We start from the raw sequence: 27,829 nt of genomic DNA on the forward strand, positions 1-27,829 counted from the left end.
AACAACCTTGCAGTGTTTCTGACGACAGCCAGCCTGGCACCTGCCCGGCTGTCAGCCAGCAGGCCTCTGCTGAGGAAACCTAGTTCAAGAAAACGATGCAGAAAGGGGGGCATTGACGCCTCTCTCCTTCACAGTTGGGCAGATCTCTTCCCTTCCATGGCCAGAGCACACACATTCCCCCGGGAGAGGCGGGGAGAGGGCCCACACTGACAAACAGACCAAACCCCAGCACTATGACAGGATTCGGCTATTTATTGATGGTAATATTAAGACACTTCCCAGCAATGACTGCCGTGACAAGGACTCTAAAGGTAATCAAATAATGATGACATCATAGACAAAGCATTGAGAACATTCCTTGCAGAGAAACTTGGCTTTTCCTCTCCAGTCAGAGTGACCAGGTGCTTCGTGCCATCCCGGGGCATGGCCTCCGGGTCCCAGACAGCCTTGCCTCGTCCTCCGTCTGGGCCTTCCTCCGAGGACGCTGGGCTGGAGGGGTGAGAGCAGGGGGCCTTCCCTGCGCCCCCCACGTCTCGGAACCGTCCTCAGCTCCTCTGGCCCGACTTCCCAGGTTTCCTGTCAGTGAAGCGAGTGCTCACGAAGGCGTGAGCCACGCCAGGTGACAAAACCACTGGCACCACAAAGCTGGTCCTTCGTCTTCACGACGTTAACACAACACTTCTCCATTCTCATGTTCTTCTAAAGGAAAGAAATGTCTTAAAAACATATGGCACTAGAGTGTAAAATCCTACAGCGGCCTCGGGTTACTGCTTCCGACAGCTTCCAGGCCCCGACTCCCGCGTCCCCTCAGATGTAGAGCTGATGGGAGGCCAGGGTGTCCATGAAAGGCCGCACCAGGTTGTCCGTGGAGAAGTAGAAGATGAGCCCGAATGTGATGGAGATGGGGAGGGCGGGCAGCGCCTTCTTGAACACGGCGAGCAGCAGGAGGGTCAGACACAAACCCTGCAGGGCACAGAGGCGGGGGGAGCGGGAGGAGGTGGCCACCGGTGTGGACGCGGGGAGGGAGCAGTTAGCGACGGTCCAGGGTGTGGGCTCAGCAGCCCTGACACCCGGTCACCTCCCCTGGTCCTCTCGGCAGCTCTGGGAGGTGTGTGAGGGCAGAGGCTCTCAGCCAGTACTAACGCCTTGCACATGAATGGATGAACCAGCAAGCAGCCCTCCTGAACTGGGCCGCTGCTACCAGGCCACCTCCCCTGGCCATGTGACGTGTAACCTGATGGCATGAAGCCTTCCCCCAGGGGACATGAATTTACACAAAAACTAGATGGGTCTGACTGAAAGGCACCAGTGTTCTCGGCCGACACCAAGGGAACCAAGGTGCTGAGTGACCACCTCCCTCCCCCTGGTAGCTGCCTATTCTGTCCCTGCCCCAGCCGATGCAGGCAGTGGTTCAGGGTGGGGACAGGGAACCAGAGTGCCTGTCCTTTCCCCAGGGACAACAGGGCTTCAGGGCAGACAGTCTGGAAGTGGAGGAGCCTGGGCATCCTCTACCTGGTCCTTGACACACACTGTGGGCAAATAGAAATGTCCAAAGAACTGGAGCCTTGGTCCTAACATGCCACATGATGCCCAAGGTTCACCAGGCAGACCACTGAGTATGGGCCGTTCAGGGCCTCCATCTCCACCAATCATCACAGGATGTGTCCCCATTACGTGTACCTGATCATGATAAGTGACTATGTGTGCTGAGTCTCGAGTCGTGTCTGACTCTTTGTGACCCTATGGACTATAGTCCGCTGAGTTCCTCTGTCCACGGGATTCTCCAGACAAGAATACTGGAGTGGATTGCCATGCCCTCCTCCAGGGGTTCTTCCTGACCCAGGGATCAAACCTGCATCTCTTATGTCTCCTGCATTGACAGGTGGGTTCTTTTATCACTAGCACCACCTGGGACGTCCCTAAGTGACAATGAAGTGAAGTCACTCAGTCCTGTCCGACTCTCTGTGACCCCGTGGACTGTAGCCTACCAGGCTCCTCCGTCCATGAGATTCTCCAGGCAAGAATACTGGAGTGGGCTGCCATTTCCTTCTCCAGGGAATCTTCCCGACCCAGGGATCGAACCCAGGTCTCCCACATTGCAGGCAGATGCTTTAACCTCTGAGCCACAAGGGAAGCCAAATTTCACCACTGGGGTTCAAAGTGAGGGGCCCCCTCCCAAGCCCCAGGAGATCCCATGGGAACTCAGAACTGCATGATGTCTCGGTGGTGTGGAGGGAAAACACACAGCCCCAGAGTCAGAGACCCGAGTTCAAATCACAGCTAGGGCCTTGCAGCTCTGTGCCCGTGGCCAGGCCCTCACCCTGCTCCATCTTCCAAACATCTCAGGTCACCATCCCTACCTCACAGGTGCGGTGAGACAAATGTACAGAGTTAGCCAAGACCTTGGCACCCAGCACGCACACTCAGTAACGCCAGAGCTCCTGGTCATTCTCCCTGCACCGCACCTGCACCTACTAATGACCAGATCCTCCTGTGAACCTCAGTCTCATCCTGAGGATCTTTCTGGCAACCCTGCCCAGCCCTTCCAAGGGATAGCAGCATCTGAAAACTCCCTGGGGTTCCTTGGCCCCCCATGAAGACCCCCACTGCCCAGGGGTGGGTGGGGAGCACCCTGGGCCCACTCACGATGAGGATGGCCACAAAGCAGGCCAGTGTGGTGTTCCAGTCCCCGCTGCCTGTGGCGGCCGCCTTGCCCACCAGCACACTGTAGAAGATGAAGTCTCCCAGGCCAAGCTTCACGCCCCCTGTGTGGTAGAGAGAGAGGGAACCCGTAAGTCTCAGAAGCCCCAGGAGGAAGCAGCAGAGAAAGCTGACCCTAGCCGAACAGCCCAGGCACTTGGTCCATCCCAGGGGACCCAGGGCCCAGGGGCCTGGGGACTCAGAGGGCTGATGGGTGGTGTCACTAGCCCACCTCACCTGGACTCTGGGACAAGGATTAGCTGTCTCAGAAAAACAGCAGCCAGTGGGAAAAAGTGGGAAACCTGTGGTCTCGCCGACTTGCATTCTGGGCTGTACAAAGCCGGTATTTCTGATAATTCGCACAAAACTGGTGCTCGGTACTTGGTTTGAGTAAAGACAAGAGTGAATAAAATCCATTGTCCAGGGCTGGTAGGAAGTTACCCAACTGAGTGCTGAGTATGAATTATAAATGCTTTTTAGGAAATTTAATTTCATTGCTTTTAAGACCATATGACCTTGATAGTATATTAAAAAGCAGAGACATTACTTTGCCAACCAAGGTCCGTCTAGTCAAGGCAATGGTTTTTCCCGTGGTCATGTATGGATGTGAGAGTTGGACCGTGAAGAAAGCTGATCGCCGAAGAATTGATGCTTTTGAACTGTGGTGCTGGAGAAGACTCTTGAGAGTCCCTTGGACTGCAAGGAGATCCAACTGGTCCATTCTAAAGGAGATCAATCCTGGGTGTTCATTGGAGGGACTGATACTAAAGCTGAAACTGCAATACTTTGGCCACCTCATGCGAAGACTTGACTCACTGGAAAAGACTGATGCTGGGAAAGGTTGGGGGTGGGAGGAGAAGGGGACGACCGAGAATGAGATGGCTGGATGGCATCACCGACTCTGTGGACATGAGTTTGAGTGAACTCCGGGATTTGGTGATGGACAGGGAGGCCTGGCGTGCTGTGATTCATGGGGTCGTGGAGAGTCGGACACGACTGAGCGACTGAACTGACTGATGATACCCGAGGTCCTCTGGAGACTAATGTCTCTCTAAAAGAGGTAAATGTATATTGTAAATCAACTCTGTTGTTGTGTAGTCACTAAGTTGTGTCCAACTCTTTCAGCCCCATGGAAATTTCCCAGGCAAGAATACTATAGTGGATTGCTATTTCCTTCTCCAGGGGATCTTCCTGACCCAGGGATCAAACCTACTCTCCCACATTGTGGGCAGATTCTTTACCACTGAGACACCAGGGAAGATAAATGTAACTTGTAACTAGTGTATCCATTACTGAAAAGAAAATGAGCTTCTAGAATGTTTTGTTTCCTTTAGTACAATTGCCCTGTACACCTTCTCATAGGATAATTTCATTCATCACGGACAATAAAAACGCTTATGAAACAGACTGGAATTGAGCGGGTCAGAATCAAGGAAACATGCTCTGCCCCGTCTGAGCCCACTCCCCTCTCCACTCTGGGCTCCACGCAAGAAGCACCTCACCTTAGTCTGTCCCTTCCTTCACCCCTCCACCACTCCCAACTTCCTCACTTTGGCAAACACGCAAGCTCTGCCCCCTACAGACAGGACTGCTCTTGCACGTCTTTCGCTACCACCCCCGCTCCAGCTTCCCTGTTCTGCCCGCTTTCTCCCTCCGTTTTCAATCAGTTCTTTCTCAAAGAACTGTGCTCACCTAGCAGGCACTTCAGAGACCTGAGGCGGCAAGTCCCACATCCCCCAATCAATGTGCTCAGGCAAGGCCACGGCCCGGGCCCCGTGGACACCCCCATGCTGTCCATCTCAGCACTCTGCCCTCTGTCTACTCCCCAGGATCCTCCACAAGCGACCTTCCCTTCATCCCCTTATCGCCCACGCGGGCCCTCTGGCTCTACATTCTCACACTGCACCCTTCCTGGGTACCTTCTGGGGACCCATGCTTTTGACAAGTATATCCTGGTGACTCCTCCTCGGGCCTGGAACCCTGACCTTCCTGAGCACTACCCCCCATCGTGTGTCTCTGGCTTCTCCTCCTGAGGTCCTCCAGAGCCTCCCACCTGCCGGCCCTGCCTCTCATCCCTCTCCCCGCCTCCCTGCCCATCCCTTGTCCAGCCGGGTCCTCCGGGTGCATCCCATGCAGGTGGTGGTGCCCGAGTCGGGCCCTTCTGGCTCTTCCCTCACCCGATCCTCCAGCAGTCTGTGCTCCCTCTGCCTGGGGTCTGTCTGGGATGCAGCTCTGCTCACTTTAATTCCCTGCAACAAACCCCTAATGGTTCCCCTCGGCCTCCAGGATGAAGTCTGAGCTCCCATGAGTACCGCTCACCCTTGAAGTTCTGGCCCCCAGCTTCTCTGGCCACCAAAGCATCCCAGAGCTCCCAGATGGCTTCCTCCCCTCTCATCTGAGCCTTTGCCAATGCTGTTGTAGAACAATCTAACCAGCCTTTGTCCCTCATTCTGGGAGGGAGACCAAATCCTTGGAATTTCCCCAGTGACGGGAGTGTCTTTGTTGTTCAGCAGCCCCTTGGATCATTTATGCAAGCGAGAGGATGGCACTGCTGCTGCAGCTGCTGCTAAGTCGCTTCAGTCGCGTCTGACCCTGTGCGACCCCACAGACGGCAGCCCACCAGGCTCCTCTGTCCCTGGGATTCTCAAGGCAAGAACACTGGAGTGGGTTGCCATTTCCAGTGGTCACCAGAAAGACCAACCATGTGATAAGGAGGCTGGGACTCCAGGCTAAGCTGAGTCTGAGGAGAGGAGGTAGCCTGGAGATGAAGTCCAGTGTTATGAGCAAGGACTCAATCCATTATGCCCATGTAATGAGACCCCAGTAAAAACTCTGGACACTGGAACTCGATACACACATCCATGTGCAGGGGTGGGGGTGATTCCTGGGTCCCAGAGAGCACCTTCCCAGACCTCACCCTATGTGGCTCTTCATTTGGCCGGCTGGTCCTCATTTATATCCTTTATAATATCAATAAAACTGTAATGGTATGTATAGCATTTTTCTGAGTTCCGAGAGTCATTCTATAAATTTTCCAACCTGATGGAGTTATGAGAATCCCCAGATTTGTAGCCAGTCAGTCAGCCTGGAGACCCCCAGAGCCTGTGGCTGGCATGTGAAAGGTGGGTGGTCATGGGGACAGTGCCCACGTGGGATCCGTGCTGATTCGGGCGGGGGCTCAGCACCAGGCCGGTCTCCAGCCCAGCTGCTTGTGTGCTGGGTGACTGCCGACTTGCTCCTCCAGGCCGGCCTCCAGCCTAACTTCTCCCACGTCTGTCCTGAGTACTGTTTACCTAACCTCCCCAGACGTGGGCTGCTCCACGGGGAACTTCTCAAGGGCAGCAGCTGTGTTAATCCAGCAGCACCTCCCTGGCTCCCATGTGCCTCCCAGCACACACTAGTGGTCCATATATGTGTGCTGATCGGTTATTTTAATCCGTTTGGAAACATAACCATATATCAGAAGGTCTTTGGGTGTGTCTTCAAGACTGTCCTCCACACCTGCTCCTTCTGCTCCCAGCCACTCAGGGCTCTGCTTGGAGGAAGCCTGCAGCCCAACTCTGCCCGTCTTACGCTCCACAGCCCGTGTGGGGCAGTGCTGTTAGCTCCAACCTGCCCAGCCCAGCTCACCCCCAGAACACAGAGCCCACGCCTGTGACCCCACGGCTGCAGTGGGACATCCTCAGGCTACTCGAGCACACGCTGTACCAGCCACAGCCCTGCCCCTCCCCGTCGTCTCCCTCCTCCTGCACAGCTCAAACCCCTCCCTGTCCCACGGCTCCCACTGCTCACAGGACACAGACGAGAACCCCCATCTTGATCCAGAAGGCCCCTGGAGCCCCTGTCTGTCTCCCGGCCCCATCTCTGCACTTGGGTCTCAGCATCCTGCCTCCACTTCCTCTAAGTCAGCCCCAGGGTCACTGCTCCCAAGGCGCCCTAGGCTGGAAACCAAAGCCCCCTGCACTGTGTGTCCCCCTCTGTGTCCTCAGCCTCTGGAGCTCAGGTCAGAAGTTACTTCCTTAAGAGACTTCCTCAAGCAGGTCAACGGCCTTGTCAGTGCCCCCGCCACCCTATGTTCTTCTGCACGGTCCTCCCAGCTCCCGAGAGAGTGGTTAGTGCCCATGCCTACACGGCAGCACCCCCAGAGCAGCACCCGTACGATCACCCCCCAGTGCAGAGTGGGCACACGGCCAACGTCTGTCATACACGAGGTGTAGCCTGGGCGTTAAGTCCCCGTGGCCTCCCATAGGACTGCGCCTCGGCAGGCTTCTCCCCGACTTTATGAAGCACCTCTGATGTCAAATGGGCTCCGCCCTGACCTCAGGGAGCCCCACCCCGGGCCCACGCAGACCGGTCCACCTGGACACCTTACTTTCCTCCTCTTCCTCCAGCTCCTCCCCCGGGTAGCCAGGCAGTGGGGGCTCAAAGACGTCAGGGTATGAGGGCTCCCCGAAACTGTCATAGGAGTCTTCTTCTGGGTGTCCATTGTCATGTGAGGAGGGAAAGAGACAAGAGACGTCAGAGGGTTCTCTGAGCCCAGGACTTCCCTGCCCCACCCCGCACCATGCCCAGCCCGACACAAAGAGGATTCTCCAGACCACACAGCAAGGGAAGGGAAGGGAGAGAAGTGGGGCTGAGGCAGAGGAGCGAAGTTCCACCTGCACCCGATCCTCGGGGTGTGTGTGCCCGGAGGCAGTCTTCCCTGCCCTTCCCGTCCTTGTGTCTCCCAGAGGAGCCAGGCAGGCTGAGCGGGGTGAGGTGGAAAGCACCCTCCATGATGACAGGCTGTCAGTCCCCTGATACTCACCCATCTCTGGGTCATAGGGGAGCTGAAGGGCTCCCTGAGAGGAAGGGTCCAGCTTGGCCATGCCCACAGTCCACACCATGGCAGCTGGGGAAGGAGAAAAGGGTCAGGCCTCAGACAGTACTAACTAGCTGGCCCCGGGGCCAGGGAGGCAAGTGGGACAGTCTGTGTCCCCAGAAAGCCTGCATGGGACCCTCAGTCCCAGTAGGTATTTGCTTATGGCCTCTGTTAGGGGGTCTCTGGGGGTCTAGACTCCGCTGCACAGCCAACACCCAGCACAGTGCCCACCACAAAGTGCCCACCATCAGCACATGCTTGCTGATGCTTTTATAAATAGAGATCCCTGTACACTGGCCCTGAGTCCAGCAGCAACCCCGAGAACCCTTCTTTAGAGACTGAGCTTCAGCTGTTAAGAAAGCCCAGGGAAAGGCAGGCATCCTGCCACCCGACTCCCCAGACCCCTTCCCTGAATAGTCCCTCCCCAAAGTCCCTTTCCAGGGGCCTGGAGGGTTGAGTAGGTGGCCTCAGGCTCATGGGAACATGGCCCATGCCCACTGCGTGAGCATGGCTGAGATGAAACTGCGGGCGGGCCACACTCCTGGAAGCCCTCTTCCTGCTCTCAATGTCCAAGCTTCTTCCTGAGCCACAGCAGGACGCAGCCCACCTTCATCTCGGGAAGGTGGACCCCTCCTGGAATCAACGAGGCTACCTCCCCTCCTTTGGTCAGGATAAAGGTTAACTGTCTCCCCGTCAACTTTGAAAGCCACAGTCAACGCAAACCATGGTTCCCACGTCTGAAGGAAGCATGGGGCTCACTCACATGAGTATATGAGGGCAGGGAATATGGGCTCATTTCTCTCCTGGGCGGTTTCCACCAGCATCCTCAGTGGCCCTTTGGGGCACAGCACAGCCACAAGATCTGGGAAAGAAAAGTCATCCCTAGCACATTAAGAAAGACGTTTATTCCCAGCCAGCCCCCAGACAGGAGCCAGCACTCTGACACCAGGCCCGGGCGAGTGTATCCTGGAGCTCCAGGGCAAGGCTCTCCAACCAGGCCCAGCTGTTTCAGCAACCCCACCCTTGGGTTTCAGCCTCAATCCCTAGAGCCTGCACTGGCTGGAGCCCACGGTGGGGTCTGAGCAGGCTAATTGCAAACAGGGACTGCTGTTTTGTGGCTCAGAGACCCAGAGGATGGGCTTGAAGTCCCATTTCTCTTACATTCCTTACCCTAAGAATGTAAGAAGCAGTACTGGTGACGGTAATCTCACTAATACAGTCGGTCTTCCAGATCTCTGGGTTCTGTATCCATAGATTCAATCAGCCGTGGATCAAAAATTTCAGAAAATAATTCCAGAAAGTTCCCAAAACCAGTATTTGCTGCACACTGGCAATTATAAATGTCATCTACATTCTATCAACAACAATTTATATATCGCTTATGTTGTACTATATAAGTAATTTAGAAATAATTTAAAATATCTGGGAGGGGACTTCCCTGGTAAAGACTTAGCCTTCCATTGCAGGGGGTGTGGGTTTGATCCCTGGTAGGGTAGCTAAGATCCCACATGCCTCACAGCCAAAAAAGGTCAAAATATAAAACAGAAACAACATTGTAACAAATTCAATAAAGACTAAATTAAGTGGTCCACATCAAAAAAAAAAAAATCTTAAAAAAAGATACAGTATTTGAAAAAAAAAAAAAGATACAGTATTTGGAAGGAATCCTATGTCATTTTATGTAAGAGATTTGAGCATCCTTGGATTTTGGTACCTCAGGGGATTCTGGAACCAGTCCCCCAAGGATACCAAGGCAAGATTATACTAATTAAAGAGCAGCTCGCATTTGGGGTACTCATTATTTACTGGTACTGTGCCCAGTCTCAGGGTTGTTCTGAGGAGTAAATGACTTCCGGCGTGCAAAGTGCTTAAGGGTGCGAGTGCTCAGTAAACATTTGCTGTTTCTAGTAATCATGTCAACAGTCATGATTCCATAGGACTGGGTTTGTTTTTTATGAAGGGAGACCATCCAGGCCTCCCTAGGGGGTTGAAAGGAGGAGGAGGGGGGACTTCTCAGCACCCACCAAGCCTGTCCAGCAGTCAGGACTCAGCCCTGGATGTCACTCCACGGCCTCCCACCAGGCTGGCGGCCCACCTACCATACACAGAGATGGCGCCCAGAATGACCCAGGCGGACCACTCCGGGAGGTACTTGATGAAGACCAAGGCCATGAGTGCGCTGATCATGATGAGGTAGGCCTGCTGCAGCACCAGGGGGCCCTTCCAGTGGATGCACACCATGCCCACCGCCCCGAAGTTCCAGACGGTCAGGAACAGGGTGGGGTAGTCCATGGCCACATTGTAGGTCTTGAGCACTTCCCTGTGGGACCAAAGTGGAACCCAGCGGCTGGGACACTCACTGGATGTCAGACCCTGGGGCAGGCAGTCCAACACCCTCAGTCATCAAGTCCCTGCCTGGGTTTTCCCAATCTCTGGCTCATTTATTAACATCACCTTCCCCATTTCCATGAGCCCTCCAGGCAACCCCTTGAAATATTTTCTGAAACAAGGTGGGGAGTACACCAACATCCTGTCCTTGGGCTGGACGACCCTCTGCCCGAGGAAAAGATCTTTGGAAAAGTGTTTTCTCCTGTGCCTCCAGTCTTTTGGGGCCCCTGGGTTAGGCTGATGTCCTAAATCCAGGGCAAGAGAGACCACCTTCCTTCAAAACTAGGAGGGACCCAGTCCCAGCCCAAAGATTGGAATGTAAATTTTGAGGCCTTTCTGATCCCTGCCTCTGCTGGGGTTCACAGCCTTCTCTGTGATGACTCTGAGTCTTTGTTTTAAATCGGGAACCAGAAGGAAACATGTGGCCCAATGAAGGGCTCCACTCCAGTGTCAAGGAGGCCAGGCTCCTGGAGCAGCAACAAGGGGCAAGCACGGAGCCCGAGGGGCGCCCTTCCCTCCCGGGTCCTTCAGACATACCCATGCCACAGGGAAGGGGTCTCGGGGGACCTTCTGCCCCCGGCAGCCATTCACCCAAGGTCCTGCTGCCCCCCAGCGGCCACTCACCCGAGGTAGATGTAGGTGAAGAGGAACAGCAGCATCAGAGAGGACATGATCAGCCAACCATGGATGAACTGGGTGGAAACAGGCATCGTGACTGCAGGCCCCCAGACCCCGGGTCCTCAGGACTGACACCCAAGCCTGGAAACCCTTCCTCCTTAGGCTCCTCCTGACTATGCTGGAAGGTGGCTGTTTTACAGGTAAGGAGAGCACAGAAATTCAAGGCATTCTCTCCAGGTAACCCAGCAAGCATACAAAGGAGCTGGAAATCCTTCATGTCTAAACACCTAGCTCTCTACTTTTTCACCCGGAAAGGACATGCTTGGCACATTGCAGGCTCTAGAGAGAAGGCTGGCCGGGTCTCTGCTCCCACGTGCTATGTCCCCAGGTGTGGGCAGTGAGACAACAAACACACAGCTACATACTAGCAGGAAGAGATAAGGGCTATGAAAACAACTGGCTGGGCAAAGTGACAAGAGACCCACTGGGTGCTTCTATTTTAGACAGAGTGGTCAGGGCAGGCTCCTCCTCTCCTGGCCCAAATAAGGGAGGGTCAAAGGTGAGGTAGGGGGGTCACTGCAACCCGCCTCCTCAGAGGATGGACCCATCAGTCACCAGCTCGGGCCACTGGGGACCGCAGCGGCCACCTGGTTGTCTGCTCAAAGCGGAAGGGGCACCTCTGGTACGCGCTGATCATCCTCATCCCACCCGAGCCTGCCCAGACCACCATCACCTCTTGGCCGTGTCGTGGAGTAAACCTGACTGAATGGAGGCTTGAATGGAGGCTTGGCGGCCTCCCAACAGTTCCGAGCGTGGTCACGTGACACCTGCTGACCATGCCTCTGCCGGCTCTCCCCGGGCCCCACTCCTGGCCTGTCCTCAGGCATGCCGTACCCTCCGCTCCAAACGAAAGCCCTCCACCCTACTTCCCACCATCCACGGCCACCTCTGCCCCAATCACAAGCTCTCCCTCGGTTACACAGGCAGCTATTTACTAAGAAGCTCCAGTTCCTGGACACGCCCCTCCCACTGCTCACCCCCACGCTCACCCCCAGCCAGTCCCTCTATTTGAGGCTCCCCACCTCTCTCCACCTGCTCCCCAGATGCCAGCAGCCTGAATATCCAGTGCTACACATGCCTGCGTGTGAACAGTTTAAAAATCTAATGTCTAGCTCAACTTCCTTTCAGTCCTCATGGCTTCGAAGCCTTCCTCAGGAGAAAAGCCTGAAACTCATGCCTAAAAACTTATGGATCTCTGTGGACGATTTGGGTTAGGCGGGACTCAACTCCCCTGTCCCTCCCCCAGAGCTGCTCTGCAGAGCAGGGCCCACCCAAGGGTCTCTGGGAGCTGGAAGACCTTAGGATAGCAGTTGTACACCCCCAGCTGAAAGGCAAATGGGAAAATAAAAATGAGCTTGGAGGGGAAGTATATGTTGAAAGGAGCCTAAAATAGAAAATCTGACTTCTTCAGAAGGAGAGCCAAAATAAAATTAACTTCTGAATATGAGAAGTGACCCTATGAATGCAGTAAGGAGGAACTCAGTTAAGTGGGATTAAGTGTAAGTTGAAAGCACAGGAGTATCGGGTAACCCGTGGTGGAGCAGGAGTGGGGTGGGACAAAGTACAGGCAAACCTCAGGGATATTCGGGTTCGGTTTCAGATCACAATAAAGTGAGTATCACATGAAAGTGAATCACAGATTTTTTGGTCTCCCACCTCATACAAAAGTGAATGCTTGCACTGAGGTCAATTAAGTGTGCAATAGCATTATATCTAAAAAAAAATTGTTAAAATCAGCATTAATTAAAAAATAATGCTGTTGCAAAAATGGCACTGACAGACTTGCTCAATGTAGGTTTGCTACAAACCTTCAATTTGTAAAAAAAAAAAAAAGAAAACACAGTATCTGTGAAACCCAATAAAATGAGGTATTGCTCCAAAACTCGAGGTCTATTTTACAGGAAAAAAGGAACTCTGTTTAAAAAAAAAATCCAGGGTTGCTTCATAAGAGGCCCTGAGGCATGAAATCCCGGGTTGCTTCGTTAGAGGCCCTGAGGCATGAAAGCCAGGGTTGCTGCATAAGAGGCCCCGAGGCGCGGCAGGCAGGAGGCGGGGAGCAGGCAGACCGGCTCACCTTGTAGCAGCGGTACTTGTAGAGCACGACCAGGAAGATCGTCATGGTGACGATGACGCTGATCATGATGAGGGTGTTGAGCACAGAGTTGAGGAGCCGCTGGCCCACGGAGGGTGTGTCCTCGGAGAACGGCGTGTAGATGCTGAGGAAGGAGACAAGGGCTAGAGCTTTGCACCCGGCCTGCTAGAGCCCCCCACCCCAGGGAGATGCAGGCGCCCTGGGCACCCCCAGCCCTCAGCACAGCACTCTGGCTGCCCTAGTGAGTGCTGCCCACCATCCTCACAAGCTGTCCTGCCTCCCTGGCACCTAACTCCAGCTTCTAACTGAGCTGATGCAGCCACATGGGAGGGCCTGACTGGGCTTTACCACGGCCTCCTGGGCCCCCACACCAATTAAAACCTCTCCTGGACGTGCTTATCCCAACTGACCCCACTCCCCAGCTCTGTACCCATTTCCCCATCAAGCCTAAGACGTCTCCAGCCCCACTGCTACCCCTACCCACACCAGTGTAGCCCAGTAGCTGCACAGGCAGCTATAAACTCAGGAGACAATTCATTGATCCCACACTCTTAGGAAGCAAACTGCTTGCCAAGTTCTCAAGGTCTCAAAGTTTTTTGCCTGAGCTGCTCTGAGTCCCTAACAGACTATATGCTTCCTGAGGGCGAGGGCTTCTTTCTCTACTCCTTTCATTATCAAAATCATAAACAAAACGTAACAAAAACTCCTTTTAAAAAAAGAAGGTACTCAGCAGTGATACCATGGGAGGCTGGGGGAGGGAGCAGAGGGAAGCTTCCCATTTTCCCAGGCTGCTGCTTCTTCCTGGATTCTCTTTATTAAGATAAACAGAATCTCCCTCGCGAGTCTGGGAGTGAGCTAAGAAATCATGTGGTCCTCTTTAGTTTACATTCATGGGAGTATGAATGAGAGGCCCAGAGAGAAAGAGACTTGCAATGACGGGTGGCACAGCCACACCTGGGATGGAACAGAGAACTTACCTCCTGCAGTGAGAGCAGGGTGCAGGGGCACTGCACATGGATTAACTCACTCAGTTCTCCTGGTAACCGTGCTATCAAACCCATCATACAGATGAGGAAACTGAGGCCGAGAGCGGTTAGGAAGGTGCCTGGGCAGGTCACACAGCCAGGAGGCTGCGCATAAACCAGGGTGTGGACTCAGGCAGCTCCCTACCCGTGCTCTTTGCTGTGGCTGCCATGGGGCCGCAGCTACAGTGGTCAACACAGGCTACACTCTCCTCCCCGCGTCCTGCTCCCCCAGCCACCCCTGGCCCCCAACTCACAGCTGTCCATTCTTCTCCGTGTAGAAGCGCACGGACTTTATGGTGGCCACCACGACGATCATGCACAGCGTGACTGGCACAAACAACATGATCACGTGCTTTGCTCCGTATTTGAGGGTCAGCTCCTCCTCCAGGCCCGGCGGCCGCCCGGGAACCCCGCTGCAGACGTAGCGGTCAGGGCCTTCCTCCTCATGGTCCTCCTCTCTCTCCTGGCTTCTCTGGGGGAAACCATGCTGTGAGGACCATGGAATGCCCCCCACCGGAGGCCTACTGACACAAAGCATGGATGTGTGTGAATGGGAAACGAGAAGTTTGAATGTCGCTTTTCAGGTGTAAGAACCAGTCTATGGGCTGCAGTTTAGATGTGGGAGTGGAGGCATTCCAGGACACTGAGAAGTTTTTGAGGACAACTGGAGATTAAGAGTTGGCACTAGCCACCACAGATGCAGGAAGGGAGGCCATGGTGGCCGAGGACAGTCTGCAGAATGGATCTGCAGCAGGTTTGCAGATCTGTCCCCTCCCTCAGTGCAGGGACTCAGGATGCCACTCAGTTCTGGTCACGCAGCCATACTAGTTTGGGAGGAGCTAGGCCAGGTGCTGGGAGGAGGGCAGAGACTAAATATTTTTGGTTGAAAAATCACAAACCAGAATGGTCAGCACACATGGGGACTCTCTTTGATTGTATAATAAATAAGGCACTGGGAATTTGCAGAGGAAGAAATTACTTTGAAATTTTTGCCCCCGCCAAAATCAAGCATGCAAACTCTGCAGCTTTGAACCAGAGGTTAACTAGGCATTGCGCATCTGGGAGGATCCAGGTTAGGGAAGGTGGGAGAGTATAAATGAGGAGGATAGGATGCCTGCCAGACACTGACATACACTGATCTTCAAGAATGTGTTTCAGAATTGTGGCAATTCAGGATCACTGGCTGCCTTGTTAATTACAGTAACAGCCAAGACAAAGCCAAGTGAAACAGAAATCAAAAGTGACTGCTCTTTGGTATCAGTTTTTTTGCAGAGAGAATTCCATCTAGATATTCAACTGAGAAGAAAATGAACTGTTTCTGTTCAGTTAATGAACAGAAACTGAAACAACTGAAATGCACAAAGAGTCCAGGAGATAAAAGACAAAAAACAAGCAAGAACTGGCTAAGGAGTAGCAGGCTGTGGCCTTGAGCTGCTGAGATCTTTCTCAGAGCCCAGAAGAGGACAGGAGAAGTGAGTTTAAGTTTCAGCAAAGGGGAATGAGGCTGGCTGGAAGAAAGAAAAATACTAGAACGGGCAAAATAGAGAATGGGATTTACGCAAATTCAGATCCTGTTTTACCCTGATGAGGGGGAGGCTGACTTGACTAAATGACTCTGCCACATACACTCTCCACTTCACACTGTTACGATCTCCTGCCTTTTGGGCTGCAGAGGCAAGATCACAGTGCAGCACACCCCTTCTGCTATGGGCTGCCTGTCTGTGACCCCCAAATTCATATGTTGAAACCTAATGCCCAACATGATGGTGTTGGAGATACAGGCTTTGGGAGGTGATTAGGTCATGAGGGTAGAGCCCTCAAGAATGGCATTTGCACCCTTATAAAAGAAACCTGAGAGAGCTCCCTAACCCTTCTGCCTCGTGAGGACAGAGGGAACACAGTTGCCTATGAACCGGGAAGTGGGCCCTCATCAGACATCAGATCTGCCAGCGCCTTGACCTTGACCTCCCAACCTCCAGAACAATGAGAAATACACTTCTGCTGTTTATAAGCCACCCAGTCTGTGGTATTTTTGTTATGGCAGCCTGAACAAACTAAGACACATCCCCAGCTCAAAAGTCAAATACGAATCAGCTAACCTCTCAGTTCCCATCTCTAGCCATCTACCAAAAAAGGTTCCCTCCAGCGGTTTCCTCCTACCGACCCTCAGCCTCTGTGCTGCCTGCCCCAGCATCCACACTCACTCTCGGGTTCCTGTCGTAACAGTAGCCTGCATAGGAAGGTGAACGGAAGGGGCAGGGCCAGGGTGGATCACACAGTCTACTGCAGAGTCGGTCTATGACAGGCCGTGCGTGTGCAGAATCTACAATCAAGCCCTTGCAGACCTAGGATCCACCACGGTGGGCCACCCGCCCCTTTCGCCAGTTCTCACCTTCATTTCCCCTCCCTCCCCCATTAGGGAAGGCCTGGTTTCCATCCATGAGATATGAGATGCCAGAGGCCTGTCTGGAGACCACGGACGGCTGGCAGGAACCTACCCACTGGGCGGCACTCTCTCCGTCCTCCAGGCCCTGCCGGCCGTCCTGGCAGGAGCGCGGCGTGGGGCTCTCGGCCGACATCAGGGACGTCCGCTCATCGCACACTTCTTCCTCGCTGTCAGAGGCCATGAATGTGAGCATGGCCCTGCCTCCAGAAGTGCCTGGAAAAGGAGCACAGGGGTCTTCGTGTCACTCTCCTGAGAGGCAAAGGCAGTGGAAGGTGAGAGGTGGCTTTAAAACCTGGACACAGATCCTGCCCACAGTGACCATCCAGGATGCATTTGTCAAAGGACTGCTTTAGGGCTTCCCGAGTGGCTCAGTGGTAAAGAAGTCACCTGCCAATGCAGGAGACAGGGGTCCAATCCCTGATCCAGGAAGATCCCACATGCCAAGGAGCAGTGAAGCCCATGCGTCCCAACTTCTGAGCCTGTGCTCTAAAGCCCAGAAACCACAACTACCAAAGACGGAGTGCCCTACAGCCCATGCTCCAAAACACAGAAGTCACTGTGATGAGAAGCCCATGCATTGCAACGAGAGAGCAGCCACTGCCCTCTGCGACTGGAGAAAAGCCTGAGCAGCAATGAAGACCCAACACAGCCATAAATAAACAAACATTTAAGAAAAAAGGACAGTCCCCAGGAGCCACGACTGAGGCTGCAGCAGTCTCGAGAGGGACTGGCTAGAGAGGATCCAGGCCACGGGGGCAAAACTCCCAACCAGAAACGTTAGGGCCTCTCTAAACTCTCAGCACACTCATTTGTTCAATCAACAAATATCTGACCACCATCCATCATGTACCAAGGTCACGTTTGTCCTAAAAGAATAAACACCAATCCAATGTGGCAAATTCTATAATCCAAGTGTTCACTAAGAGGAACAGAAGGGACTATATCTCAGAGCTCAGGAGTGTTTTCTGGAGAAGATACCATCATGTGATGGACACAGATTCTCCCAGGCGAGAGGGAAGGGCAGAGGGCATGAAGAATGTCTCAGCCCGAGCCTGGCACTGCCAGGGCTGGGGAGGGGGTCACTGCTGTGGACATGTGAAGGGTCTCCGGCACCATGCAAAGGAGGTGTGCTTTGTCCCCCGAGGACACAGTGACAGATCAGATCTCTTTTTACTCCACTGAAAAAGGAGTAAAAAGAAGGAAAGGTGAGCTCCCTGGAGACAACGATGGGCCGTGAACAGGGTGGAAGATAGCAGCAGGGTGGGTGGGAGTGAGGGGAGAAAACCCATACAGACAAGACGCAGGGGACACAACAGGACAGAGTCCGGGACGACGGCCAGGCAGGGAGTAGCACGGAGGAGGTGGGAGAACAAGGCGTCAGAGGAAATCTGCTGAATGTAACTGGCTGAAAGGGGGTAGCTGCCTGGGAGGTGGCTGAGGGCCAGGGTCTGAGCTGGAGGGGAGGGAGATGAGAGTCATAGGTTTAGATGCTGCGGCCATGTGAGCAGTGAGCTGAGACCACAAGAGAGGAGCGTGCATGTGTGTGCGTGTGTGTGTGTGTGTGTTGGGGAAGTATAGCTGAGGGCAGGACCCACAGCAAAAACCGAAGCTGAAAGGGCCACAGAGGAGGGAGCCTGTCCCCTTGACACTGCTGTGCTGCCCTGAGTGCTGTCAGGACCCAGCAGCACCATGTGGATGCTGGGGCAGTCCGAACCCCTACCAACACCCTGGGCAGGTCAGCTGAGCCACCAGCAGGGCCAGCTCCCCCATCACCTGCCTCCTGGGACCCTGGGGAAGACTCACGGCAGTAGGAACAGTCAGGTCTGCTCTCGTCTCAAAGTTCATCTCCATGTCAGTTGCCCTCAGAATTTATGATCATTTTTATTCTATTTCTGTAGTGTCTTTTTTTAATATATGGGCTATTTTTTAAGTCTTTATTGAATTTGTTACAATATTGCTTCTGTTTTATGTTCTGGTTATTTTGGGGGGAGGGGGCCATTAGGGATCTTAGTTCCCTGACCAGGGATCAAACCCACACCCCCTGCACTGGAAGGCTAAGTCTTAACCACTGGACCGCCAGGGAAGTCCCTATGATTTTCAAGTGGAGAAGGCAGGCAGGTTCCTTCCACCAAGGCAGCCAGTTCTGTTCATCTTGGCAGAGGCTCTGAGGCTGCTGCTTTGTTTTGAAGACAGTGTCCCAGGCCATGGCCTGCATTACTCCCGGCTGGACTTCAGCTCCATCCCCAAGTCCAGGCCCACTGCAGAGCCTGATCCTACTCACCGACTCGGACCCTCACAGAAGGCTTTCCCGTAGCTCTTACAGGGAATTCGAAATGAGCAAGCTAAGCTCCCCTGGGTTCAGCAGAGAAACAAGTATAAGAGCGACAGCAGTAGTGACATCAGTAGTTAGCAAAATAAGGTAACTTCCAGGAGAGGTGACAAGGACGCTGTGCTACTGCAGTTAAGACTAAGTGGGGGGCAATCTATCAACGGTGGGGAGTAGACGTCTCAAGTCTTTAGGAGGAAGAGGGACATGAAACGAGACACAAAGGTTAGGAATATCTTGCTAGGCAGAGGCTAAGTAGGTGGGGCACCTGGAAGTAGCCTCGTAAACAGATGGCGGGGTGGGGGCCTTGACTGAAATTCTGAAACACCCAGCAGGCGAGGTGGCTGAAGAGTGGTGACCATGGAGGCAGTGATGGTGGGACCATCCGAGGGAGGGACATGGGGGCTTGGCCAAGGGAGGAGGAGCTGAAGCTAGCCGGGGGAGGAGGCAGCCAAGGTTTCTGAATTAAGGAGGGATGTGACCAGAGTGCGCTGTGTGGGAGCAGAGGGCCGGCTGAGCCCTCCTGCCTCTTCTCCGGAGCCCCCAGGAGCGGTGCCGCCCAGGACCCAGGAGGCGGATCTGCTCCTCAGCACCCAGACCTTGGGACCAGCAGAGTCTACCTAAGAGCCCCATTAGAGGGGACCAGGCTGTGAGACCTTGGGAAGCTCTTAGCGTCCTTCATCTATGGTAACAGTAATGAAAGAAATTACCTAACGGAGACCTAAGCAGAAAAACTCTAAGGCACTCCTCTGCAAGGGTGGGCCCCGCTAGATAAATCCTAAACATACACATGCCCGGGGCACAGGAGATGCCCTCACTGACCCTGTGGCAACGCTGAGTCCATTCTTACTCAAAGAGCGACAGGGAACACAGAGCTGGCTGCACCTCAAGCTAAATTAGGACATCCTATCTTTAACAGTGTAGCAGCTCTTTCAATACTTTGTTTTGTCTGGGCTGTGAATTAATAATTTAGTTACCATCTCCCTCCTTCTGTTCTTCCCACGCCTTTAGAGGCCCTGGGATTTATCTTCGCAGTGACTGGAGGAGCGGATCAGGAGTTCCTGCATCTAAACGGCAGGGCTGCAACCCCCAGGGCAGAGTCGAGCTCACCCTTCAGAACCACAGCTGCCAGCAGCCAGGCTGCCTCAGTCCCTAGAGCAAAGCATGAGGGGACTGGACAAATAAGAGGCTAAGATGCTTCTTAAAGAAGAAAGGGCGCTACAGGGCAGGTAGGGAGAGAAAAGCAGGGGACCCATGATCAAGTAGGAGTTAAGTCCTTTCCAATTTCCTTTTCTTCAGCCAGTCACCAAATTCCAGGAAAACACGTCTGCCTCCCGAAGTCTGTGGACACACCCAGGGAGAGCATGTTTAAAAACAGACTATATCCCTTCCATGTGAAACTGCACTGCATAGGAAGAAAGTGAGAAAACTACAAAACACGCTTTGCCAACCACCACATGTAATGCACGGCCTCCTCACCAGAAAACAAATGCTCCCTAAGTAGACTCCTTCCCTCCGCGGATGCTGCCCAGGACTCCCAGAAAAGCAGGGCATGGAGGGGTTGCGACTGGGAAGAGCTGGTCTTGGCTGTTGGAGCAAAGGCATCCTAATCACAGCCCTCTGGGCCTGGAGGAGGTTAGGACAGCTGGAGGTGCTTCCTGGGGCTCCCAGCATCTGAGGGCATGGCTTAGGACTTTCAGAAAGCTGTAAGATGCTGGAGATGCTGTTTCACAACGTGGCCCAGGACACCTGGAGGGTGGTGGCAGAGCAGCTGCTGAGCCCTAACTGTGTACTAAACACAAGGCAGGAACGAGGTACAGTCAGTACCCTACATACGAACCTTCAACCTGCACACTTTCAGAGATTCGAACGTGAGTTCGCATGCCCAGTAGCAAGTTCACATGTCTGGCATGCTTTTCAAGGTACTGTAAGATTAAAATTTTTCTGTTTGCTTTTTATGTATTATTTGTGTGAAAAGTAATATAAACCTCTTACAGTATAGTACTATATAGCCAATTTTGTTAGTTAGGTAGCTAGGCTAACTTTGTTGGACTTACGAACAAATTGGATTTATGGCCTCTTGGAACAGAACTTGTTTGATCCAGGGCACTTACTGTACTGCTGTTATTCCTCATTTTACAGATGAGGAAAAAGATTTAAAAAGTGATAAGTGCAAAGTCATCCTTGGACTGAGGTGGTCAGGTTCTGTGCTCTTAAACACTATGTTTGGGTGCTAACTTAAATGCAGATCCTAAGTTTCATTCTGGCCAATGGTCCAGGGATCTGCATTTTGAGACAGTCCCTGGGCAATTCTTAGGCTGATGTTAAACCCTCCCTGGAGCTGCTCCTGCTAAATAATCAGATGCCCCAGCCTGGGCCCAAACTCAGTACTGAACGTGTCCAGTTACAGTTCACCTCCTTGTCGCAAGGGCAGGGCCTCACTCACCTACCTCAGCACGCTACTGCTCTGCACAACTTGCTCGCTGAAAGGGGGCGTGAAAGAATGAGCAGTGCTTTCTCCTGAATACCCTGCGGTTGGTCTGAGATCCACTGGGGAGGAAGAGCAACAGGAGCTTTCTCAGACGAGGAGAGCTGCAGAATACCCTGCAGTTGGTCTGAGATCCACTGGGGAGGAAGAGCAACAGGAGCTTTCTCAGACGAGGAGAGCTGCAGGGGGAGAATGCAGTGATCTGACTGACAAGGTACGCACGCAATGCCCACCTGGAAGGAAGGTGTGAAAAAACTGGATCTCAAGCATCCCTGGTACAAACTGCACCAGCCTTTTTGAAGGCAGTAAACATCAAGAGCTTTAAAAACATTCATACCTTTTGATCCTGAAATGCTACTTCTCGGAATCTGTCCTACGAAAATAATAAAAGATTTATCTGAAAACATGGTTGTTGCAGTCATTTATAATTTTTTTTAAGTAACAATGACTAAGATGTCTGACTCTGTATGATAATATATCCATCCGATATATGACTAATAAAAATCTTACTTCAAAGAATATTTACTAACATGAAAAAAAACCAAGATGCTAAGTTTAGTAGATTTAAAACCACAGATATAAACATCTGAATTTTCTTAGAAAATGTATATATATATGAAGGACTGGCAAGAAATATTATACAACATTAAAGGTGCTTATCTTTGGATAGTGAGATTGCAGGTGATATGTGAGATTTTTCTGCATTTTCTAAAACTTCTATAAGAAGTTATGTCCGCTGTTTTTTGTAAAGTTATTAATTTTTAAAGGGGAAATAACAAGTATCAACATTTAGGCAGATTTTCTTCCATGCCGCCTTCTCCCACATCCCCTCTCACTGGACTGGGGGGACCCTGGGAACCCACTTTCACACCTTCTCCTAGCCCCTCTTATTACCTGGCTCCTGAAGGAGAACAGAGCAGCTGGGATGGATTCCTCCAGCTTCTAAGTTGGAACTGAAGCCTGAAGGTACTCTGCAATCCTTGGAGGGAAAAAATGCAGATAAACAGTCGTGCTAGATGTTTGTCCACATCGGAGCACTAGTGAAGCCAAGAACTCCCACCGGGAGGCTGACTCACAGCCAGTGGGGGTGGGGCTGGGCGACTCTCCTCCTGCTGATGTCAAATCCCATCAACCACATAGCAACCAGCTCTCCACTCTCTCCGAGGAAGCAACAGGATAATGCAGAGAAGCCAATGGGAGGAACAGGTGCCCCAGACTGCATCCTGGAAACCCTTCCCAGAACAAAGCGCTGTGGCTGAAAACTCCTTGGATTAGGGTGTAAAATCAAACATCCAAAGAAACCACCCGTTCACTCCCATTAATCAGCTGAATGGGATCTAAATGTGGAATGAGCCAAGCCAAGGGAGTCTGACCCTGGGAATTTTCCCAACCTTGCCTGTGTCAGCAGTTTCTGCAATTATTATTATGGAACCCTGGTGACCCAGTTTCCTCAACCTGATTCTCATTTCAGAAAAATGCAAAGGTTTTGACCTTAAAATTTAAGGCCAGTGGACCTAACTAGGAAATAGATTCCTACTTAAGTAGGAAATCGATTTTTAAATTCCATCGTAAACAAGAGTGCCTCAAGGAAAAACATGGAAATTTCGGTTCCAAAAGAAAACTGGGAGTCAACAGGTGAGGCCAAAGAAAAAGGCTTGGATCAGAGCACTCGCTTTCTTTGCCTCCACAGGCCTAACAGTACTCCTTTCTCTCAGTACTGAAGTACAGTTGGCTTACAACATTACGGTAGTTTCAGGTGTACAACAAAGATGACTTAAAATTTTTACTGTTTACATTCCACAGAAGGTTACTGTAAAACGCTGGCTGTGTTCCCTGTGCTATACATTACATTCTTGTGTCATTTATTTTATGCATGGCTGTTTGTCCCTCTTAATCCTCTTCCCCTTTTCTGCACCTCCCCTTTTCCTTCTCCCACTTGGTAACCATGATCTGCTGGTCTATTTTTGCTTTTTTTTTTTTTGCAATTCTATCTATGATACTTATTGAAGGAAAACAAAAATACTAATTCAAAAAAATACATATGCACCCCATATTCATCGCAGCATTATTTTTTGGTTGTTTTTGTTTTTAATTAATTTTTAATTGAAGGATAATCACTTGGTTTCTGCCAAACATCAACATGAATCTGTTTCTGTTTTGTCTTGTTTGTTCATTTTAATTTTCAGTGTTCCTGCAAAGAGGGCAGCAATGGTTTTAAAAAGGTCACTTTCTATGGTTACATGGCTACTTCACAGAGCTCCCATGACTCCTGGGGCGTTCCCAGCCTTCCCTTATATGGGGTGAGGAAATTCCCTTAGAAATTCCCACAGCTTGTCTGCCTGCCTATTTCCCCTGGCCCAGGCACCTGACCACGTACAGGCCCTGGCTGACCGTCATCCATCTGTCCATCCATCCAGCCCGTAATGTGACAGGCATACTTTGCAAGATGACTGTAAAAACTAGAGCTAATGTGTAATGTGTCCAGCAAAGAGTAGATGCTCAATAAATGGTAATTATAATGAAATAAAGGCGGGGACACAGTGAGAGCGGACAACAGAAGCCTGTTGATGGCCCCCTTGGAAAGCTACAAAAATGTTAAACCATCAGACATGAGTTGAGTACCAAGGTCATGCCTCACTCAGACCCTAGGTGTTTTCCTCTTCAGCCCCAGCCCAGGGCATGCTGGCAATACGAACATTTTGTCAAACAAAAGGGCATGTCCATAGACTGAGGTCAGAGCTGGCAAGGACCTTCAGGGCCATCCAGTCAGTATCCCATTTCACACTTGGGAAAAGTGAAGTCCAGAGGGACAAAAGGACAAGGGCCCATGACCAGAAGCCCCACGGCTCAGGTCTCCAAACTGCCAAGGTCTCAGGTCTCCTGCTGCTCCAAGTACTTGAGAGGGTCACATACTCAGGGATTTCTAAGAACACTCAATGAAGGGAAAATTCTGAAGGCATAATATTAACACAAAAAGCAGGATACAAAACTTCATCTTCAGTTTCCTACTTCTAATATTTTAATACATGAATACAGATATGTGCATAAAATACTGTAAGGAAGTTCATGTTAAGAGTGGTTCTTTGGACTAGGGGCTAACAGATGACTTGAAGAAAAAAAATTTCCCGAATTTTCTAGAATGAACACATATTGCTTTCATTTTTAAAAAGTCGCAAAGTTTCTGGCTAAGGAACAGCATAAGGTGAGTGCCCTTTAAACTTTTGTTCCCATTGCTCTGGAAGACTGTATTTTAGCAAAGACAAAAGAGCAACCCATTCTCCCAGGCAATGGAAAGAATGGACAGTAATCATCCCCCTCCCGACATCCGGTCTTCACTGAGGATCACTTTGAAACTACTTCTGCCCAGACTGTAATCACACAGCAGCCTCACCACCTCCTGGTCAAGAAGCCAACGTTGATTCTACAAGGCTTGAAGGCCAGGTCAGATGCAGCCAGCTTAAGGTGAGGAGAAACCCCCAGGCCCTGTCCAGGGGCAGTGTGGAGGGTATGCCAACTTCAGAGCCCTTTGCCTTCCACCTCCACCCCCACCCCCACCCCCAGCTGCTGAAGTCCAGGGACAGGTGGAAATATTTGCAGAAACATTTGTTGCCTTGCCAGTCTTACCAACTAAACAGTGTCTAAAAGTCAAATCAACAGCTGAAAAACAGCCAAATGTGTCTTCAATGGAAACATAAGGTGACCATACACACAATGCTTTAGTTTCTTTAAAAAAAATTTTTTTGGGGGGCTTTGCCAAGTAGTTTCTAACAGAGATCCCACAGCAACGTCCTGGGCAGTCGTGCAGGCACATGGGTGAGGCGTGAGAGTGGGAGGTCTCCCAAGCATAAACTCAAAAGATGCAAAAGATACAGCCAGCTGGGTTCAAATGCTGGTACTCACAGTCACGGAAGCCACACAACAGGACAAGGTCCTTAATTCCCTGAACCTTAGTTTCCCCTTTCTACTTCAGTGTGATGGTAACTCTTTAGATAATTGTGACAACTACTGTACAAAATGGCTTTTGATTGTATATAACAAACTTAAAAGTGATGTTATTGTCATTATTACCATCAATAATGTAAGAGAGGGGCCAAGGTAGGTGGAATCTCTCATTCTGGCAAAGCCTGTGTGTATGTGTGCAGAGGGGCTGTGAGTAGGCACAGAGGAGCTGGGGTGGGTGGGTGAACGGCCCTCAGGCACAGTTGAGCAGCAGCCTTTGGCCAGGCTGTTCCTTGTCCTCCTCTTCCTCAAACAGGCTCAGAGCATTCACCTCCCAACCCTGCACACATCAGACGCGACTTGGTGCACAAATACTTCAACACCAAATGATACAGAATTTTTCCTGAAAACCCGAGGCACCATCATCCCACTCCACAGTAACATTCCACAAAATCCTCCACCTCCAGCCTCTGCCCTGAATGCTCCCACATTCACCCAAGGCGAGAACCTGAATGGCCTGCCTCATGAGTGGCTGAAGCAGGAGCTCTGAGCTGCAGACAGGACTTCAGGCCCCTTCACCAGCAGAACCCAGGAAACACAGCTGCTAACACACTTTCCTGCCCCCACACAGCCACGTTCACCCAGAGGGGAACCTGTGGCTCGCACACCTGCAGCAGCTTATACAAAGCCTTTAATTACTACCAAAGGTTTTAGCCAAAGTCCTTGGAGACTCAGGTGTCTACAGAACGGACTATGTTGACTCAGGGCCATCCATGTGCGAAGAGCTCGGGTCCATAATGATCAATGACTCTCAGGACAGACTGGCAACCCACGCTGTCAATTTTAGGTCAACCTGGCTCTGCGATTGCTCTGGATGGGAACCGCCTCTCAGGCTTTGCATCTGTAAATGAGGATGCAGCTACTGCAACAATCCACAGTTCATACCGTCAAAAGGGAATGCTCATTAAGTCACAGACTGGGGCATTTCATCCAGCTGTCCAAGGGCTGAGGTCTAGTCCCGGGTCTGGACAAGAGAACTAGAGTCCAGGACAATAGGTTTGAAGCCTGGCTCTCATATATCCTACCTGCGTGACCTTGAACAAAGTCACTTTTGCTTTGAGGACTGAGTTTCTTCATTGATAAGATTTGGGATGGGAATTAGCTCCTGTTTCGGGTTCATTCAGCTTTTCAAAAGCTAGATTCTGGGAATCTCCTCAGAGCTGTAAATGCCTAATCAAAAAACAGCCAAACATCGCAGATAACGAAACTAGGGGCTCCAGGCCCCGTCCTTAGGTGCTGTTCCTCACGCCGGCGGAAAGACCTCCGCCTCCCCTCCTGCCACTGCCAAGCAGAGCCCGGGGCCGCGCGTTGCAGGCCGGCAGGACTGGGCGCCCATCCGGTGCCAGCCGGGAGGGAGGAACACAGCGCCGCGTCCGCACGCCTTTGAGACCCACGTGCGCTGCTCCTTTAAATGTCCCGGCCCTTTAGCAGATCGCACCGCACCCACTCCGGCGGGGGCTCCGGGGGCGCGGAGAACCCGGCCCCGCTGAAGGCCCGAGGCCTGGAGCGGCTCCCCGCGCTCCTTCCACTCGCCAGTTCCGGGCCGGCCCCCATCGCAGCGGTCCCGCCGCCCTCCCCTCCCCGGCCGCATCCCCGGAGCCGCCCCGAGGCCGCGACCCGCCGCGGCGAGGGGCGTGCGGAGGGCAGGGCCCCGCCTGCGGAGTGCAGCTCCACCTCGCGCCCTTCGAGCGGCCCCCACCCGCGCGCCCCGCGCAGCCGGCTCACCTGCTCCGCCGCGCCGCTCCGGCGGTGTTTACGCGGCTGGCCGAGCGCCCAGCAGACCCGGTGCCGGCGCAGGCCCCGCCCCCGGCCCGCCCCGGCCCCGCCCCGTCGGCGACGCCGCGCTCCCGGGTCCACGTCCGGCCGCCCTGGAGCCCGGGCACCGCGTAGGCGAGGGGCCGGGCTTCCCACCGTGAGCCGCAGGGGCCGGGGAATGAACCTGACGTTGGACTGGGCACTGACCTGAGAGGGAGTGCAGGCCGCACCTGTAATGTGAGAGGGCTTTGCGCACCATGGGGCGCTAGTGCGTTTGCTTCGTGGACAGTCTCTTGTCTTGCAGCTTTAGGTTCCAGCATCCCCCTTCTCAGAATTTAAAAGGGAGCACTAGAGACTGGTGTGAGCTAATTTTCCTGGTCTGTTCTCTAGAGCTTCCAAACTACCAGGAGCACTAGATCAAATTAAGCATGGATGAAATTGCTACCCCTGCCCTGAGAATTGACCTAAGTTGTTTCCAGGATTTAGGGTCCATGGGGTGAGTTGAGATGGTCAGTAATCTGATATTTCTGAATAGCTTCACTTACAATAAAAAATTAAGGGGAAATCTATGCAACGTAAAATTAACCATGTAAAGTGCACAATTCAATGGCATTTAGTACATTCCTGATGTGTAGGTGGTTCAATCCCAGCCACCTTGGTCTATTTCCAAAACATTTCCATCAATCCAAAATAAAACCTCCTACCCATTGAAATGCTTTCTTCACATCCTCTTCTCCCCTCAGTCCCTGGCAACTTATTGACCTATTTTGGATATTTCATATAAATGAAATCATAGGGTATGTGACCTTTTGTAACTGACTTCTGGCACTTAGCATAAGTGTTTTCAAGGTTCATCCACATTGTGGCCTGGGTCAGCACTTCATTCCTTTTTAAGACTGGATAATATTCAGTTACATGTGTATTACAGTTTGTTTATCTGATCATCCACTGATGGGCCTTTGTGCTGTTTTCACCTTTTGGCAATTGTCAGTGGTGCTGCTACAAACATGTGTGTACATATATTTGTCTGAGTACCTGTTTTCAGTTCTTTGGGGTACTAGGAGTTGAATT

General features: G+C 52.1%; 1 protein-coding gene across 11 annotated transcripts; it reads right to left on the reverse strand.

The window, feature by feature from the left end:
- Window positions 1–234: 234 nt before the first annotated feature.
- Window positions 235–26,806, reverse strand: PSEN2 (presenilin 2). 11 transcript variants are annotated; one of them, XM_088845515.1, is made up of 14 exons: window positions 26,729–26,747; window positions 21,899–21,983; window positions 21,342–21,377; window positions 20,967–21,183; window positions 16,243–16,403; window positions 13,999–14,216; window positions 12,702–12,843; window positions 10,574–10,641; window positions 9,661–9,881; window positions 8,325–8,423; window positions 7,508–7,591; window positions 7,073–7,174; window positions 2,647–2,765; window positions 235–963 (listed from the first exon to the last, which is right to left on the reverse strand). In XM_088845515.1, exons 5-14 carry the CDS (start codon window positions 16,381–16,383, stop codon window positions 808–810), a joined length of 1,350 nt encoding a protein of 449 aa, XP_088701641.1. In that variant the 5' UTR covers window positions 16,384–16,403; window positions 20,967–21,183; window positions 21,342–21,377; window positions 21,899–21,983; window positions 26,729–26,747; the 3' UTR covers window positions 235–807. The 11 variants fall into 11 exon arrangements, with proteins under 11 accessions (XP_088701641.1, XP_088701643.1, XP_088701648.1 ...); XM_088845517.1 differs by having other exon boundaries at window positions 20,963–21,183; XM_088845522.1 differs by lacking the exon at window positions 20,967–21,183 and having other exon boundaries at window positions 26,729–26,806.
- Window positions 26,807–27,829: the final 1,023 nt, after the last annotated feature.

The sequence above is a fragment of the Moschus berezovskii genome, chromosome 17 (genome assembly GCF_049115385.1).
Source record: "Moschus berezovskii isolate FMDL1 chromosome 17, NW_MosBer_1.0, whole genome shotgun sequence".
Classification (NCBI taxonomy): domain Eukaryota; kingdom Metazoa; phylum Chordata; class Mammalia; order Artiodactyla; family Moschidae; genus Moschus; species Moschus berezovskii.